The sequence below is a fragment of the Strigops habroptila genome, chromosome 20, assembly GCF_004027225.2.
Source record: "Strigops habroptila isolate Jane chromosome 20, bStrHab1.2.pri, whole genome shotgun sequence".
Lineage (NCBI taxonomy): Eukaryota > Metazoa > Chordata > Aves > Psittaciformes > Psittacidae > Strigops > Strigops habroptila.
Window position 1 is genome coordinate 2,735,160 of NC_044296.2, and position 15,809 is coordinate 2,750,968.

Here is a 15,809-nt window from a genome sequence, read left to right on the forward strand (position 1 = left end):
ATGGATTTTCATGGTTTCTAACTGTAAATATCCTCATGTGGCCTCAAAATCAGAGCCATCTCCAGGTATCTAGGGCACAGTGCTGATTGCCGTGGAGCAGAAAGTGCTTAAGTGTTCTTCTGGGGGTACCCTTGATGAAAGTTCTCAGTGTGCCCTCAGTGCCTATGGCCTGTTATGTTCTTCTGCTGGGATTCTTCCAGTTGTAGGTTAGAGTAGGTCTCTACAAGTGGTGGTAGCTGCAGTCACATGTTGGACTGCTGAAGACAAGGGTTTGCTTTGGTTTTGTTTACTCAGGTTATAACAGAATACCTTCCCCTGTTCCATAAAAGCTTGTTTGAGCAGTAGGTGGAAATCATCTGCACATCTACAGGTCTTCAAAAGAAGTGCAGGAAACCCCAGGTCAGCGTTGCTAAAGGCTGGGATTCCTGCTGGCTGGACACCTCTGACACACATGCTGCCTGCTCAGAGGAAACCCCAGTAGCTTCTAATGGCTGCAGATGTTCCATGGGTCAGCCCCATGGATTAGGGGTGGGTTTTTTTGTGCATCAATCAGCAGAAGCCTGGCATCTGTAAGCTTGCAGCCTTGTCTCTGACTGAGTTTGGGGTGCCCTGTCTGCCTTGTTTTCCTGGAAACCAACATTCTGAGCAAAAGCAGTGATTTGGGCAGAAGTTCTCTCTTGTTGCCTGGTGCCAGCTGCTGCTTTGTGGGGAATACTGGCATTACCTGTACTTAAAAACTACCATTGCTCACCACTGCACTGCAGCTGAGGAAAGGGCAGGAGAACTGTTTGTCCCAGATAGTTTTGAATGCCCTATTTCAGCGGGAAAGTCGATGTTTTGGTATTTGAAAAGCCCTCCAAATGTCCCCTGTGGCTTTGAAATGATGCCACATTTTGGAGGTTTGGATTCATGCCTCCAGTTATTTTTGAAAAGAACAGGAACCTAAAAATAACCCTGTGTACTTTTCCAGGCAGAAATGAGTGGGTTTTGTGAGCCAAGTGTTTGCATGGAGGCTGCTGGAATGAGACATTCTGCGTGTGAATTTATGGCTTTGTGTAGCTGGTCAGACAGAGCCGTTACCAGAGAGATCCCAGTGCAGTGCTGGGCTGGGAGTGGAGCTCTCCTCCATGCCACTGGGGCTTGACCTTCAGGAACCGTTGCTCTGCTACGTGCTGAATGCACACACGCTGGAGTGTACCTCTTGTTGCTTCCCCCGGGCTCTGACCTGCCAGTTTTCTTCGAGTTACAGGAAGAGCCACAGATGCCGCTGAGCGTATTTCTGCACTCTCTGTAGAGCACATTTATCTGTTAGAAGAACCTGAAGAAAAACCTGTTTTGGTTTCTAAGTTTAGAACTAATGCAGGCTGGCAGCTCTGTGGAGCGGATTGCACTGAGCTAATTATCCTTTTAGATAAAGCACGACTCCTGCATTGTCTAATCAGATGAAAATATCTGCATTACAGATGGTCCCTTCCATTCATTATTCACTAAGGAGATTAAGTTTCACAGCAAGAGGAGGAACAGGATGGGGGTGGGAACACTGGTGGGAAGAGATTGAGTGTGTCCCTGTGACTGTCACCTCTGCTTTGCACTGGCATGCCACCTTCTCCATCCATGACCATAAGGGACCATGTTCTTCTACTGATTTAGCTGCTGCAGCCCTTGGCCTTGGAGGTTCCTTACCGGTTTTTGTTTTGCTCTCATAATTACTGTAAAGCACACAGTTGACTGGGATTTGGGGCGAATTTTGTTGGATTCCCATTGTCAGTTGATGGGGAAGGTCCTATTTTCCTCCTTTTACTCCGTCATCTATTGATCACTGCTCCCTAAGTACAATAAGTGAAGAAACTGGTCGTCAGGAGTAGTCAATCAGGTAGCTCTTGTGCTCTGGTTTGAGTGTAGCAAAGCACTGATCCAGGAATCGCTGTCTTGCTTCCAGAGGGGAGAAAATAACCAATTTTCTCTCAACCACAGTTGACCATCTGGTTATTTCTGTACTCCAGTATTTTTCCTGGTGAGATTTTCCCTTCAACTATTGGCTAAGTATGAGCTAGGGTAGTGTTCCAATACAAAAATAGATGGGTTGAAACAGGGCTGTGGTTCATTTAAATTGCAAAATGCTGTATCTTGCAAAAGGAGACAGAGGAAAAAGTGTTCAGCTTCCATGTGTTTTATTGGGTTAAAGCACAGAGATTTTGGTTATAACCATGCTCTTAACCACATTGGCAGGGCAAACATATAGTGTGACTGGATCCAAATAAAGCATAACAGCCATTTAGGTTAGATTTCAAGACCTTTATATGAAGCTTATTATTTCCAAACAGTTTCAGGTTACGCTGGTTCTTTGTTCTCTTGCTGAACTATGGCTTTATAATCACACTTCCTTCTTATTTTTCAATTTCTTTTCTTTCTTCTGTTGGTGTTTGAAAGCCTTGTGTAGACATTAGAAACCAGTGGTGGGGAGGACTGCAGTATAGCAGCTGACTTGGCAAAAATGGTTATAAAATAAATGTAGTTGCCTTACATGTGGGTTTTCTTCTACTGTCTTGATTACTCAGCCATGAAACTATTTACTACAAGAGCAGATAAGACTTTGAGACAAAGTTATCTCATAAATGATCTCGAGATGGTATTCATTCACAAGTAGGGCATCTAGAGCTCCAGAAAAAATGTTTCTCTATATAAGGTGAGAAAAACTCAGTATTCTTTAGAACCGTTCTGATGTTGCATTGAGTTTCCCCTTTAGATTTTGAAAATACCTAGTAGGACGTTGTTAGGTTGGATCTCTGTGAGTTCAGTCTCCGACATATGCTTTGGTTTTACTGTAACAGGGATATCAAAGCATGCATCCCCTGCCAGCAGGTGAGAGAACACAGGTAGTAATTCTGGTTTAAAATCTTATTTCAGCCTACCTGTTTGGCAGAACAGATAATTCTGAGTAACTTTAGTTATTCTGGCCTGCTGTTTTCAGCATGCTTAGTTTCTAACACTTAAGGCTCTTTGCAGAGTTCTTGATCTCTTGCCCGAGAACCCTCGATACTTTCCTTAATCATAAAGTCATGAAATGGTTTGGTCTGGAAGGGACCTTCAAGCTCATCCAGCTCCAACCCCCTGCCATGGGCAGGGACACCTTCCACTAGAGCAGGTTGCTCCAAGCCCCTGTGTCCAACCTGGCCTTGAACACTGCCAGGGATGGGGCAGCCACAGCTTCTCTGGGCACCCTGTGCCAGCGCCTCAGCACCCTCACAGGGAAGAGCTTCTGCCTCAGAGCTCATCTCAGTCTCCCCTCTGGCAGGTTAAAGCCACTTCCCTTGTCCTGTCCCTACAGGCCCTTGTCCAAAGCCCCTCTCCAGGTTTCCTGTAGCCCCTTTAGGCACTGGAGCTGCTCTAAGGTCTCCCCTTCAGGAGCCTTCTCTTCTCCAGGCTGCCCCAGCCCAGCTCTCTCAGCCTGGCTCCAGAGCAGAGCTGCTCCAGCCCTCGCAGCAGCTCCGTGGCCTCCTCTGGCCTCGCTCCAGCAGCTCCATGTCCCTCTTGTGCTGTTGCCCCAGCGCTGGATCAGGACTGCAGGGGGGGTCTCCCCAGAGCGCAGCAGAGGGGCAGGATCCCCTCCCTGACCTGCTGCTCACGCTCTGGGGGTGCAGCCCAGTACACCGGGGGTTCTGGCCTGGGTCATGGGGACGTCATCACCCAGCACCCCAGAGTCCTTTCTTCCTCAGCCCTCTTGTGCAGTGTGTAGCAGCAGGGCATTTCGACTTCTCTTTTGGTTTTTTTCCCTCCTTTCTTCTGAGAAGCAGACCGGCTCCTGTTGGCATCTGTGGCTTTGTCCTTCACAAGGACTCAGACACGTTTATCTCCGTTTGTCCTTCCTTCTGTGGCTCTGAGTGGCATCAGGCTGCTCTGCTGGGAAGAGGAGGCTACAATGGAAGAAACCAGGCTCTTATGCTTCTCTGGGACAGGTATCCTGGCTCACCCAGCAGGGTTTAGAAGTTATTGGAGCATGTCTGCATTGCAGTTCTGTTTGAGTTGTCACTGAACAAGACTAAGTGCTGGCATGTGAAATGCTCCCTTCTTTCCATACTAAGCAATATATGCAGAAAAGCGATACTAAAGCAGTCACTATGTTGTCATTTTGATGTTCCTGAGGTTCTGATATAAGCCATCATCTTACCTGCCCCTTCAAAATGTGTCATCATCATTAATTATACAGTTGCATATTGTTTTTTCTCTTCTCCTCTTATCTTCCTCCTCCAACCTTTCTCCTACTTTACTTGTGGCACAACAAAACAGCCCATAGATTCCTCTGTCATTTCAAAAGCATGACTGAATGGTGGAAAGGCTATGGAGTTGTGGGTATTAACCTGGGACTTGATGGGGTTTCATCAGAAAGGTACTGAAGTCATAACTAGAATTATTTTTAAATAAGGCCTTTATGTTACTTGATTTCCAGCTTGAAAGCATGCGAGATTTAGATTTAGTACCACAGAAAAATCAGATGTTGCCTGAGTGTTGCAACAAGAGCCTGAATTATGAGCCAGGGTTTGCAGCAGGCACCATGCCATGGCTCTGTGCTCTGGTTCCCACTCTGAGGGGTCTGCCTGAACCACAGGGCTCAGCAGGGACTTGAGGAGGTTCTGGTTTCTGCTATGGGTGCTGTATGGTGTTGCTGGTTTCTGCTATGGGTGCTGTATGGTGTTGCTGGTTTCTGCTGTGGGTGCTGTATGGTATTGCTGGTTTCTGCTATGGGTGCTGTATGGTATTGCTGGCTTCTTCATGGAGCACAGTCCTTGTAGGGCATCGGTGATACCTGAAGACCTTTCCCTGTTCATCCCACGGCAGGAGAGCAGATGAGGGTGGGAGCGGAATGGGAGGCACCTCCAAGACCTGAGGAATGGGCAGAGCCAATGGCTGAGCTCTGGGTGCTTCATCTCCGGGGTATTTCCTAAAGCCTTCGTTTGGCCTTACTTCAGTAGTACCCCTGAGTTAGTACAACATGTTTGGCTATGGAGCAGAAAGGAACAATGTTAACTCGTGTGTGTGTGGTTTTGTGTTGTCTTTTTTTAAGCTGGAAAGAGGTGACTTCCTCTCAGAAGAATGGAGAGAGAGAATTGCAAACACAAGGTACGGTACAGCAGTTGAATGCTGCTTTATGAACTGAATGTCTGGGAGTTTGTATAATGGAAATTGGGAGGCTGGCCAGCTTTTTATATAGAATTTCCATAGCAAATACTAGAAGTGTATCTGCCAACTTTTATACGGGCCTCTTTAGATCCTGTTTTCTGACTAGAAGAATGGGTTTAAATGTCTGTCCCATGATATTACATACAAGGGTGTATCCAAGATAAATTCTGGTTCTACAGAGAAGTATCAGCCTCTTGTTTGTTTTGCATATCCTTGTAGTTCATGTCAGTGATTCTGGCAAAACACTGGTTATTTTGGCTATTGGTGCATACAGTGAGGCTCACTTTCCATTAACAAAAGGCAAAACACCCAAGTGAGCATGTTCTAACTTAAATTGGGAATTCATTTGAGCTGATAGTATTGAAGATTTGTTTCTGCGAAGATCTGTACAGAGGATTTGACTCCTTTTTGATGGTAGCAAAAAGGGAGTAAATTGGTTAAAGCAATAACATACTCTGCATTTTTTAAAGGCTTTGCATTTTCAGCCTTATGGACAGGAGAAAAAAAAGTCTCTGTATGATCTTCTTGGCCACCCTGTTATGTGGGGGAATGAAGACTGTTGTCCAAGAGGGCTCTCTTGAAGTCCTCAGCATTGTGGCAATTTATGGTTTGCTTCCAAGACCCTGCTTTAGGAGTACCACATCACGCAGGCGTCTGCCTGGCTGATGAGTTCTGCATTACTCTGTACCTCAGTTAAACTTCTGGAGGTGCCTTTTAATTTGTGGACAGGCTTGGCCCAGCTTTGTGGCATAGTGGGGTTTTGCTTTGTTGCTTGTGATTCCAAATCCACACTCCTCTGCTGTCTGCGCAGCTTTCCTTGGAGCAAATGGAATTTGTTTTATTTATTTTTAGTTGAAGTACTAACTAACTGCATGCAGAAATGCTGGTAGATGTTGATTTTGTATGGTGCGTAGCTAATGGCGTGCCTGCTGATCCACACTCACTTTGCTCTGTGATGTAGAAGTTTAAAAAGCAGATTATTGCTCACAACTGTTAGGTGTTGGTGTTTGTTACGAGTGTGCCAACTGCTCAGCATCTGCTCCATCTGATGAGATGCAGGTTGTCTGATGAGTTCACCCTGGAGCCACCCAATCATAGAATCCCAGTCTGGTTTGGGTTGGAAGGACCTTAAAGCTCATCCAGTTCCAACCCCTGCCACGGGCAGGGACACCTTCCACTAGAGCAGGTTGCTCCAAGCCCCTGTGTCCAACCTGGCCTTGAACACTGCCAGGGATGGGGCAGCCACAGCTTCTCTGGGCACCCTGTGCCAGCGCCTCAGCACCCTCACAGGGAAGAGCTTCTGCCTCAGAGCTCATCTCAGTCTCAGTAAGGCAAGAGCCACCCTTCCCGTCAGTGTGCACCGGTGGCCAGGCTCGAAGGACAGGCTGGGATTGTACCAGGACAGGGCTGTACGTGCTTGAACGCTGCCATGGAAGCTGTGCAGCGTGCAGGATTCCTGCAGGAACTGTGCCTGTGGCTTAGCAATACGTGCAGAAACAAGGGCTGAAGGCGAGGTGGACGGGGGTCCCCTGTACTTCTGTCCTGTGCATACAAGTGTTGTGCCAGAATTAACACTAAAAAAATGGATCTGGCAAGCTGTATCTTTTTCCCTTCCTTCCCTGGATGTTTTCTAGTCCCATTAATATGCTTGGCTCTTTTGCAAGGCCTCGTTTTTGGCACAGGGTGGGAAGGAGGAGGAAGAAACCCCTGCTAGCCTTACTTGCCAGGCAGGGTTTCCCAAATTTCAAGAGCAAGGCAGAGCAAGAATAACATTTTCTTTTTTTCCCTTAGTGTAGAAACATACTCTTTATTTTTTTTTTTATCTGTGGTTTTTAATAGCTTTGGCTGCCACTCTTAAACTCAGTGTCCTTGTTGAACATGTTTCATGCATGGAGGCACAAGGAGGGGAGTTTTCAGACAGACCTCTTGCAAAGAAATCAGTTCTTCATGTTGAAACAATATGCCAGAATGGCTTTGGTGCTTTGCACATGCACGATGCTCCACAGCTTCCAAGAGATGTGGAGGGCTCTTGTTGCAAGCTGGTGGCGGTAGGACAAGGGGTAATGGGTTTAAGCTTAAACAGGGGAAGTTCAGGTTAGTTATAAGGCAGAAGCTCTTCCCTGTGAGGGTGCTGAGGCGCTGGCACAGGGTGCCCAGAGAAGCTGTGGCTGCCCCATCCCTGGCAGTGTTCAAGGCCAGGTTGGACAGAACCTTGGGCGACATGGTCTAGTGTGAGGTGTTTCTGCCCATGGCAGAAGGGGTGGGAACCAATGATCTTAAGGTCCTTTCCAACCCTAACTGTTCTATGATTCTATGGCAGCAAATGGGCACCAGGGACAATTAGAGTAGGCCCAGGCTGTTAAAAATAAAAGGATATTTCTTTTTTAATATGCGATGCATTCTGTTTCTTCACCAACCATTTTATCATTTGTGTGATTTGCCTGTGGGCACGTTTCTTTGTTGCCAGATGACTTTTTTTTCAGGAACAAATCCCCTTCACTGACTTTCCTAACCCAAAAAGATGCAACTCCTCCATTGTGGGTTAGGGTGAAGTGCTGAGTTTAGGATAGGGAAAATGATGCTGAGAGATGTCTTTTTCCATTATGGGTAAATTTATAGCTAGAAGAGAAAATATATTTTGATATTTTGCTGTAATAGTTTAAATGCACGTGAAGAGGCAATAGGATGAAACGTGTCTGTTGTGTTGCAGCATTGCTTTTCATGTGTGAATTAACTACCGTAAGAGTGTGGTGTTTGATCTCACCATGACAGAGGGGTGAAAACATTTTGCACGTTGTTTTTATGCTGAAACTTCTGGTGCAAAACTCAGCTGTGTGCTGAGAGGAACACAGAGCAGGATGCCTTTAACATCTTTTCCAAGTGAATGCTAAAGGTCAGGTACTATATGCAAGAAGAAAGCATTTTATTAGATGGAAGTGGCGGTATAGAGGGACAAGCAGCACTTTTCAGTTCCAGAAGAGGCTGTAAAGGCTTTAAGTGACTGTAACCTGTGGTTGTGGGGGCAGGTAAGGGTATACTTGTGCCATTTGCCTGTCCCTCTTCATTAATTGTACCATTATCTTGCAGTGTTATTTTTGTGAATAATTTTGCCTTTGGTCCTGAGGTGGATCACCAACTGAAGGAGCGGTTTGCGAACATGAAGGAAGGTAACAAAGAACCTCAAACCTTTTTCCATTGCTTTCCTGCTTGCTATGGGAGCTGGTGGTGGTGAGGGCTTAGTTAGAGAAGCCAGGTTGGTGGGTGGTGGTCTGTGCCTTGCAGCAAGCATCTCCACCCCAGGGTTATTTCTTGGGTTTTTTACTTCCCGTTTTAATATCTACTCTAACGTCCCTAATTGCTTGGAGGAAGCTCTGTGTGTGAAGGCTCTGCAGAGCTCTGTGGGGTGGGAGGAACTGCTGGTCCTATCTTACCTGTTACAGGAGCTGACAAAACATGCAGCGGCCAAGACTGCAAAGCCCTTGTGCTATTGCTACAGTCTCTGATGGAGAGTCCCTCTTCAGCATCCTTGTAGCCCCCTTCAGACACTGGAAGCTTCTCTGAGGTCTCCACGCAGCTTCTCTTCTCCAGGCTGAACAGCCCCAATGTTCTCAGCCTGTCTCCATACGGGAGGTGCTCCAGCCCCTGATCATCCTCGTGGCCTCCTCTGGACTTGCTCCAACAGCTCCATGTCCTTCTTATGTTGAGGACACCAGAACTGCACACAGTGCTGCAAGTGGGGTCTCACCAGAGCAGAGCAGAGGGGCAGGATCACCTCCTTTGGCCTGCTGCTCACGCTTCTTTTGATGCAGGCCAGGATACAGTTGGCTTTCTGTATCTAATACAATATAATATTTCTGTATATCCAGTTTCTGTGGCTGCGTACTGAATGCAGTTCTTGGGTTATCCTATTTAAAGTTGTCACATTGAGTACTGGATATTCACTCATCAGTATTAAAATGGGAGCACCATCACTGGATGTCTTGTGTGTCTTTTGAGAAGTCTCATTGCAGACACTAGTGACCCGGGATGCCCAGTAACCCCACTGTGACCCTTAGATTGCCTGAGGTGTCTTTTTTTTCTTTCCTCTTAACCACTTGGATAAGTAACAATTTTATTTGGTTATGGCAGAAATAACAAAAATTAGTATTTCTGAGAAGAAAACTGTGGCATGAACAAAGAAGCTGTGGCTTCCCCTGGTACAGCTTTGTGCTGAAGTGAAGAATGTGACTTTTGGGCTCTGTTGCAAACTGTAAAACCCCCAAACTTGAGCTATCTTCTATAATTTTAGTGGGTGATCTTTGTTTTATTTTATCTGCTGTTTAGTGGTGGCTGAGGGAAGTGGCAAGGTGGGGAAGGCTTTTTACCCAGTGAAGAAACCTCAGTTCTCTTCCCAGAAGGTGCTGGGGCTCTGTGCTCTGGGCTGAGTGACCCCAGATAGCTGTGAAATGGAGATGAGCAGCCTTTTGAGTAAGAGGACTTTGGGGACTTGTGTATAAAAGACACTAACTAGGAATGAGATCGTGGTGTTCCTAATTGAAATTTCCATAGATTGCCACTGAGAATTAACGTGCTCTTTTTTTGGAAGTGTTTTAGGATGTGTCATTTTATAGTGATCCTTGAAGTGTCACCTCCCAGCTACCCAGCAGGACTAAGAGATTGACTTTCTTGCATGCTATCAGAATGAGCATTAAGTAATTTTCTTTTGGTGATGATATACAAGTGGTAGTTTGATTAGGGCTGCTCTTTAGGGCTCTGTGCTGGGCTGGATTTAATAAGTAGTTATTTCTAGAAGAAACAGTAGCTAACTTTGCTCTCTTTTTTTTATCTCCTTTTTTCCAGGTGGAAGAATTGTGTCCTCAAAACCTTTTGCACCTCTGAATTTTAGAATTAACAGTCGAAACTTGAGTGGTATGATTGCCCTTTTTGTTGTTACATTACAATTATGGTGTATTCGTTATCTGAACATGTCTGTAGTGGGGTTGTGTTGTGTTTTAAAGAGTTGTGTAAGTAGAAAAATGCTGTCGTGTTGTGATAGCACACATACCAAAGTGACGTGTATTTAAAATCAAACAAACTCTCCACCCAACAGTGGAACAAACCACCACTCTTCTATGGGGTTCCTCCTGCTGTCTTTAGATGTGTGTAATGACAGTGTTTCCCTGGCTGGGCATCTTTTACAGTTGAAGAGGTTGAAAATAAGTGTTGAAATAAGGATTTTCAGGAACGTGATTAATGTCTTTAACTACAAAGAGCTGCAGTGACGAACTTGCATGTGAGTTCTTTATACTGTAGCTGTCTGAATTTGGACAGGTAAATCCCACCAGTCATAATTTGTGAGGCTTAGAAGCTGAAATGTTCAAAGTTGAATGCCTTGTCTTCTGTGCTGTAAATCCATCAGACCTAGCCCGTAAACGCCCTTTTGCTGTGTCTGGTTTATTGCCAGCAAAAGTTTTTCTTCCCTTCTGAATCTAGTAGACTTGATATTTGCCAGCGTTGTCCTTTGCAAGCATGGGAACTGCAGTTCAATGAGGTTTGGGATTACCAGCACTCTGTGATGGTGGTTTTGCTTCTGACCTTTTTCAGTTTTTATTGTTGAATTTTGCCAAGGAAAACAATGATCCAAGCTGGGTTTTACACATTTACTGTGTCCAGTGCAAAACATTCCCTAAATTCAAAACCAGCCTTACTCCCCTCCTTATGAAAACATGGCAAGTAACACACTGAGTTACAAATCTCAAGCTGTGTTTTCTGTGCTTGGCCTAACACTCAAGGTAAACTGCTTTTCAAGAACAGTAATTTGAAGACTGTCATTAAGGCATTTCACTGAAGTAGCCCCATTGTGAGTTATTTTTATGAAGCTTGAGTTGCTGTGAATGTCCTGTGCATCAGACGCCCAAACCTGCCCTTTTCCTTCCTGTTTGATACTTTTCTCTCTGGCGTTTGATTGTTTGGAACCTCATTAACCATTGGGTCCTGCCTTGGCAATCCTTTGTAGGCATGGACTTGAAAATAAAACGAGTTAAAAAGGCGGAATGGTAATCCTGGAAACCCTCAAACCTCCAGGGAGCTGAGATCAACCTGTCAGTTTGCTAACAAGACAAAGAGCGCTTAAGTAAAGCTTCCTACCTCTTGTACAGCACGCTAGAACTAGATGAAATTCAAGAAGGCACTTCTGAGGTTTCATTTAGGAGACCTGCCTATGTAAATAAGGGGTTTTGGCCTCTCAAGCCTTTTCTTCCCTGGCTCGTGACCATTTTGCTATCTCTCTCTGCTAGGTGGGGAGGCAAAGGGGCCAATGTGTGCTACTTCTCACCTAACAAAAGCCCTGATTATGATGATCAGTTGAGCCAGTTCTTTATCCTATTTGAGATTTCACCCCGGTGTCGATTGACTGGGAATGTTTTCTAGAATGCTGAGGTTTTATGTATCAATGTATTACATGTTATTTAATGCTTAATGGAAATGTTGATGTTAAAATTATATAGAGATAGCTAATAAAGATCTGAGTGAAGGAGGTTGCTTAGCATAAGAGTAGATAATAGCTTCCGCTAACAGGAAACTCTTCCAGGGATTCAGATAAGAGGTCCTGAAAAGAAATTACCTTTCTATGCTACAAGTAATGAGAGGATGTTATTGGAATAAATTTTAGGTCTTAATCCCATTCTGTGACCATGCTGTATTTGGGATGTGCCAATATCAAATGAACATGCATGGGATGTGTTAGGCCTGGGAGCTGTTCTGGTCTTAGTGGCCTCTTCTAAGTGACACTTCAGGGAATGTCATCCACTTAGAGCTGTGGATCCAGTATCTTCACATGCAGAGAAGTGATTTCACTCTCCTGTGCCAGCTTTATGCTGCTGCCCTATGAGGGTTTTAAGAATAGTTTTATTCAGTGGGGGGAGTTTTGTGCCCAAGTATGATTTGAGTCTCGTGGTTTGCCTGTCTATCTAATGTTTGATCTTAAGTCTGAACAGTTAAATCATTTCTAAAATGTAGTGGAAAATAGAAAACTTTAAGAAGCAGACAACCTTTTTTCTGAATACCATTTTTGTCCTTAGTTAGTCCCATCTGGAAGAAGAAATGGAAATGTAGAAAGAGCTGGGACAAACCAAAACAAGTATTAAAATGTGGTTAAAATAGTGGTGGAAGTTGCTGAATCCTAAACCTTGTGTTTTGACTCTTCTGGGTAATTTTCTATTTAGTTAGAAGTGTGCCGTGACTTCTTCTACAGCCATGCCACTCAGTGTTCAGTGGTTATGGAAATGCTTAGGCACATCCCATACATATTAATTCTAGGGAACAAAACAAATAGAGGCAAGAAAACAAATATAAACCATATTTGTCCCCAGTCCAAATATAGTACAGTTACAGTTTACACGGGTTGGATCTAATGATGTTCTGTTGCTGGTTCTATCCAATTAAATCCTGTCTGTTAGCACAGATGTCTTGTTGCTGGGTTCCTCGTAAAAGTTGTCTCTGAGACACAGGGAAGTTCTGTTTGTTAAAAGCTTGCAGAATTTTACTCTAGCATGGCTGGTGGTCTCTGAAGAAACATACCTTACTGGTGCATGGCATAGCTTCAGCTGGGTAGAACTGTGTGGCAAACTGAGCGAGCTTTGCTTCCCTAACGTGACTTTCTTCCTGCAGATATTGGCACTATAATGAGAGTTGTGGAGCTATCACCACTGAAAGGGTCTGTGTCATGGACCGGGAAACCAGTTTCTTACTACCTGCATACTATTGACCGAACCATAGTGAGTATAAATACAGGCTGGTGAGACTCTGGCTGCTTTACCTGCTCTGGAGTCAACATGCCAACTTCAGTTCCTTGTTCCTGGGAATTGTTTTCATAGTTTTTTGCATATTTAGACCTTTAGCACACCTCATTAAGAGCCTTTGGCTGCTTCAGTGCAGCATTTTGCACAAGCAGTGTAGTGATGGCCAGCGCTTTGGCAGTCTGGTAATTTGTTGAAGGTATACTTGGAGATTTACAAGTATAATTCCTTCTCATGCTCCAGAATACACAACTATGCAGAATCATGGTCTTGTGCTATAGCTTCCACCCTGAGTAAAGACTCTGTGGGTCTTTAATTCCTCAGTTTGCTTTGTGGTGTACAGAGCATTTCATTTGATCATATTCAAGCAGTAAATCTCAATTTTAGTTAAACTGTCAGTTGCTGTAGAACCAGCCAAAGCTCCGTAATAATACTGATGCATTCACTGGGTTTTGGGTTGGTTTTTTCCTTTTCAGTTAAAGAAAACAGAAACAACTCTATAGAAATGCCAGCTTTTGTGGGGAAATAATTTATTCCCACACTGAGTTTTTTGCAATGTTTTTCTAAGTCTGCTGTAGTCTAATAATGCTTTTGTTAAAAGAATATCCTAAAGTGCAGATGAATATTTTGGTGAAGTATAAGAGTGAAGTAGCTTCATTGAAAATAACCTTCTGCTGAGTGGACATACATGACACAAAGCTTTAAAACAAGAATAGGCAGCCGTGAAGATGGTAAAACCTTGTCAAGGCATGGATTATGTCCTGCCACACAACGTGTCAGGGTCATTTAAAAGAATGAATGTAAATGGCTTCTTGCTGTAGCTTATCAGAAGAAAACCAGTTAGAATTTCTGCAGTTCTGCATTTGTTTTATGCTAATAGTTTGTATTTATCTCTTGTGACTTTGAAAATTACTATCTTATCTTTTTATTTCCAGCTTGAAAACTATTTTTCTAGTCTCAAAAATCCAAAACTCAGGGTAAGTTTCAGTTATTTTTTTGGTAGAAAACTCAGAACAAGCAGAGCAGCCACTATGGGGAATTTAGTCGCTTGTTAAAGGTGTACAGGATTGATAGAAAATCAGATTTTCTTGACAAGCAAGCAACATGGGCATGGATATAATTGAAGTGGAGCATCATATGCCATCAAGCACTAACTGAATCATGTTCAAGAACTTTCTAATAAAGAATTAATGGGACAACCACAGGTTTTCTTACCTTGCATTGGAGGTCTATAAAGAGCTGTTTGTTCATTAAAGAACTGAAGTTAAAGAAAGGATAGTTTCAATCTGTCCCGGTGTTCAGCTGCATGAAAGTGAAGCTGAAGAGTGCGCCGAGATGTTACTTTTGGGGCACACTATTTGAGGCATGAAATGTATTGTCAGTTGCTGCAGTCTGTGCTGTTAAGTGTGGAATTAAAATGCCAGAGGATTTTTGAGACTGTGCTGGGCTTTATTAGTCTGAACTAACTGATGGGGCTGGTATTCCCAGTTAGAGAATTAAGTGAAGCCACTTAATTTAAAACTTGAGGTGAACGTTTGTCTTCCAACTGACTTGGTCAGGAAGTGTTGAAAACAGGTTAATGGGAGCTTTGAGATGGGGTTAGTTCAGGCTGCTGAATTCAAAGTTCGGAGAAAAAAGACTTCTCGGGTGGCATCCATGTACTTTGGAACTTCCCTGCTTTTAATGGAGAAGCTATTTAAATCTGCCATTTCTACCTCTTCACCTGAAGAGGTGATGGAATTACCAGAATTGTTACGCAAATGAAACCTCACCTGCAAGGTATGAAAAGGCTTTAAATGAGCTCTTTGAAATATCCTGTCCCTACTGGTAACCGAAAATTAAGCTTAAAAGTTGCTGCTTTAGTTTTTTTTAGTCTCCTCTACAGACTTGGCTAAAGTTGAATTAGATGATGTTTAATGGCTTTGCCGTTTCAAGTCATGTTAGATTTTTAAAGTGATGTAGCAACACATGGAATGCTGGGGATGTAGGTAAAGCTATTGAAATATTTAATAATGTAAAAAAACCCCAAACCCAACAAAACACCACCCCCCCTCCCCTCCGAACCAAACCCTCTAACACCAGTGTGTGATCTGGGGAATGGGATTGGGAGGAGAAGAGGTTTGGGCTTAATCTCCTCTGTCCTGTGGCTGCATGTTTGAAACCCATTATAGAGGGTAATGCAGTACAAAGGAGTGACTTGCTCTTATCTTCCCTTTCCCACTGAGTGTTGCCTGAGGCAGGGTAAGTTTTTTTTGTCTTGCTGGTAAGAAAAGTTTGGGGTGTTTTTAATTGGGATTGTGTGCCAAGAGCATTTACACCTGGCTTTTGGGGAAGGCTAAGCTGGGAAACACAGTGGTCTGTGTTAAAAAGGGAGAAACATAGGAGCAAATGATTATTCTTTTAATACTTCATTTGAAAACTTCTCTCCAGGAGGAACAAGAGGCAGCTAGACGTCGTCAACAAAGAGAAAACAAGAGCAACACAACTACTCCAACGAAGGTTCAAGAAAATAAGGTGAACATCCTGCATTTTCATAGAGGAGAATGTGTTTTCTCCTAAGCTGTGCATGAATTCATAACTGTGTCAGGAAAAAACCTGATTCTGTGGGAAGACCGACAGTGCGTGTTCTGAATGTGTAAACTGGTATAGCTGTTGCTGTGGACAGAAATATGATGGAGTGACTTAATAAAAGCTGCACTTGGGTATTGTACCAGTAATTCTGGAGAAAAGGTGTTGCAGGATGAATAGAACAGTTGGTGTCCACCCGCTTACCTTCAGCAGCAGCTTGCAGAGCTCTCCCTGAGTCATACCCGTTGAATGGACTTCAAAGTGTGCTGAGTCTCTCCTGCAAAGACT

At 44.0% G+C, this 15,809-nt stretch overlaps 1 protein-coding gene across 11 annotated transcripts in view; it reads left to right on the forward strand.

Moving 5' to 3' along the window:
- DOT1L (DOT1 like histone lysine methyltransferase) overlaps positions 1-15,809 on the forward strand; it is a 77,639-nt gene that overhangs the window by 33,709 nt on the left and 28,121 nt on the right. For 10 of the 11 annotated variants that reach the window (XR_003994719.2, XR_003994718.1, XR_003994721.1 and 7 more), the window contains 6 exons: positions 5,063-5,118; positions 8,266-8,345; positions 10,018-10,086; positions 12,826-12,932; positions 13,889-13,930; positions 15,384-15,467. Coding sequence is in view for 2 of the 11 variants with exons in the window: in XM_030509215.1 (XP_030365075.1) it covers positions 5,063-5,118; positions 8,266-8,345; positions 10,018-10,086; positions 12,826-12,932; positions 13,889-13,930; positions 15,384-15,467 (438 nt within the window). In the remaining 9 variants the exon portion in view is untranslated. The remainder of the gene's footprint in view (positions 1-5,062; positions 5,119-8,265; positions 8,346-10,017; positions 10,087-12,825; positions 12,933-13,888; positions 13,931-15,383; positions 15,468-15,809) is intronic. The other variant, XR_003994726.1, reaches the window with a different exon arrangement.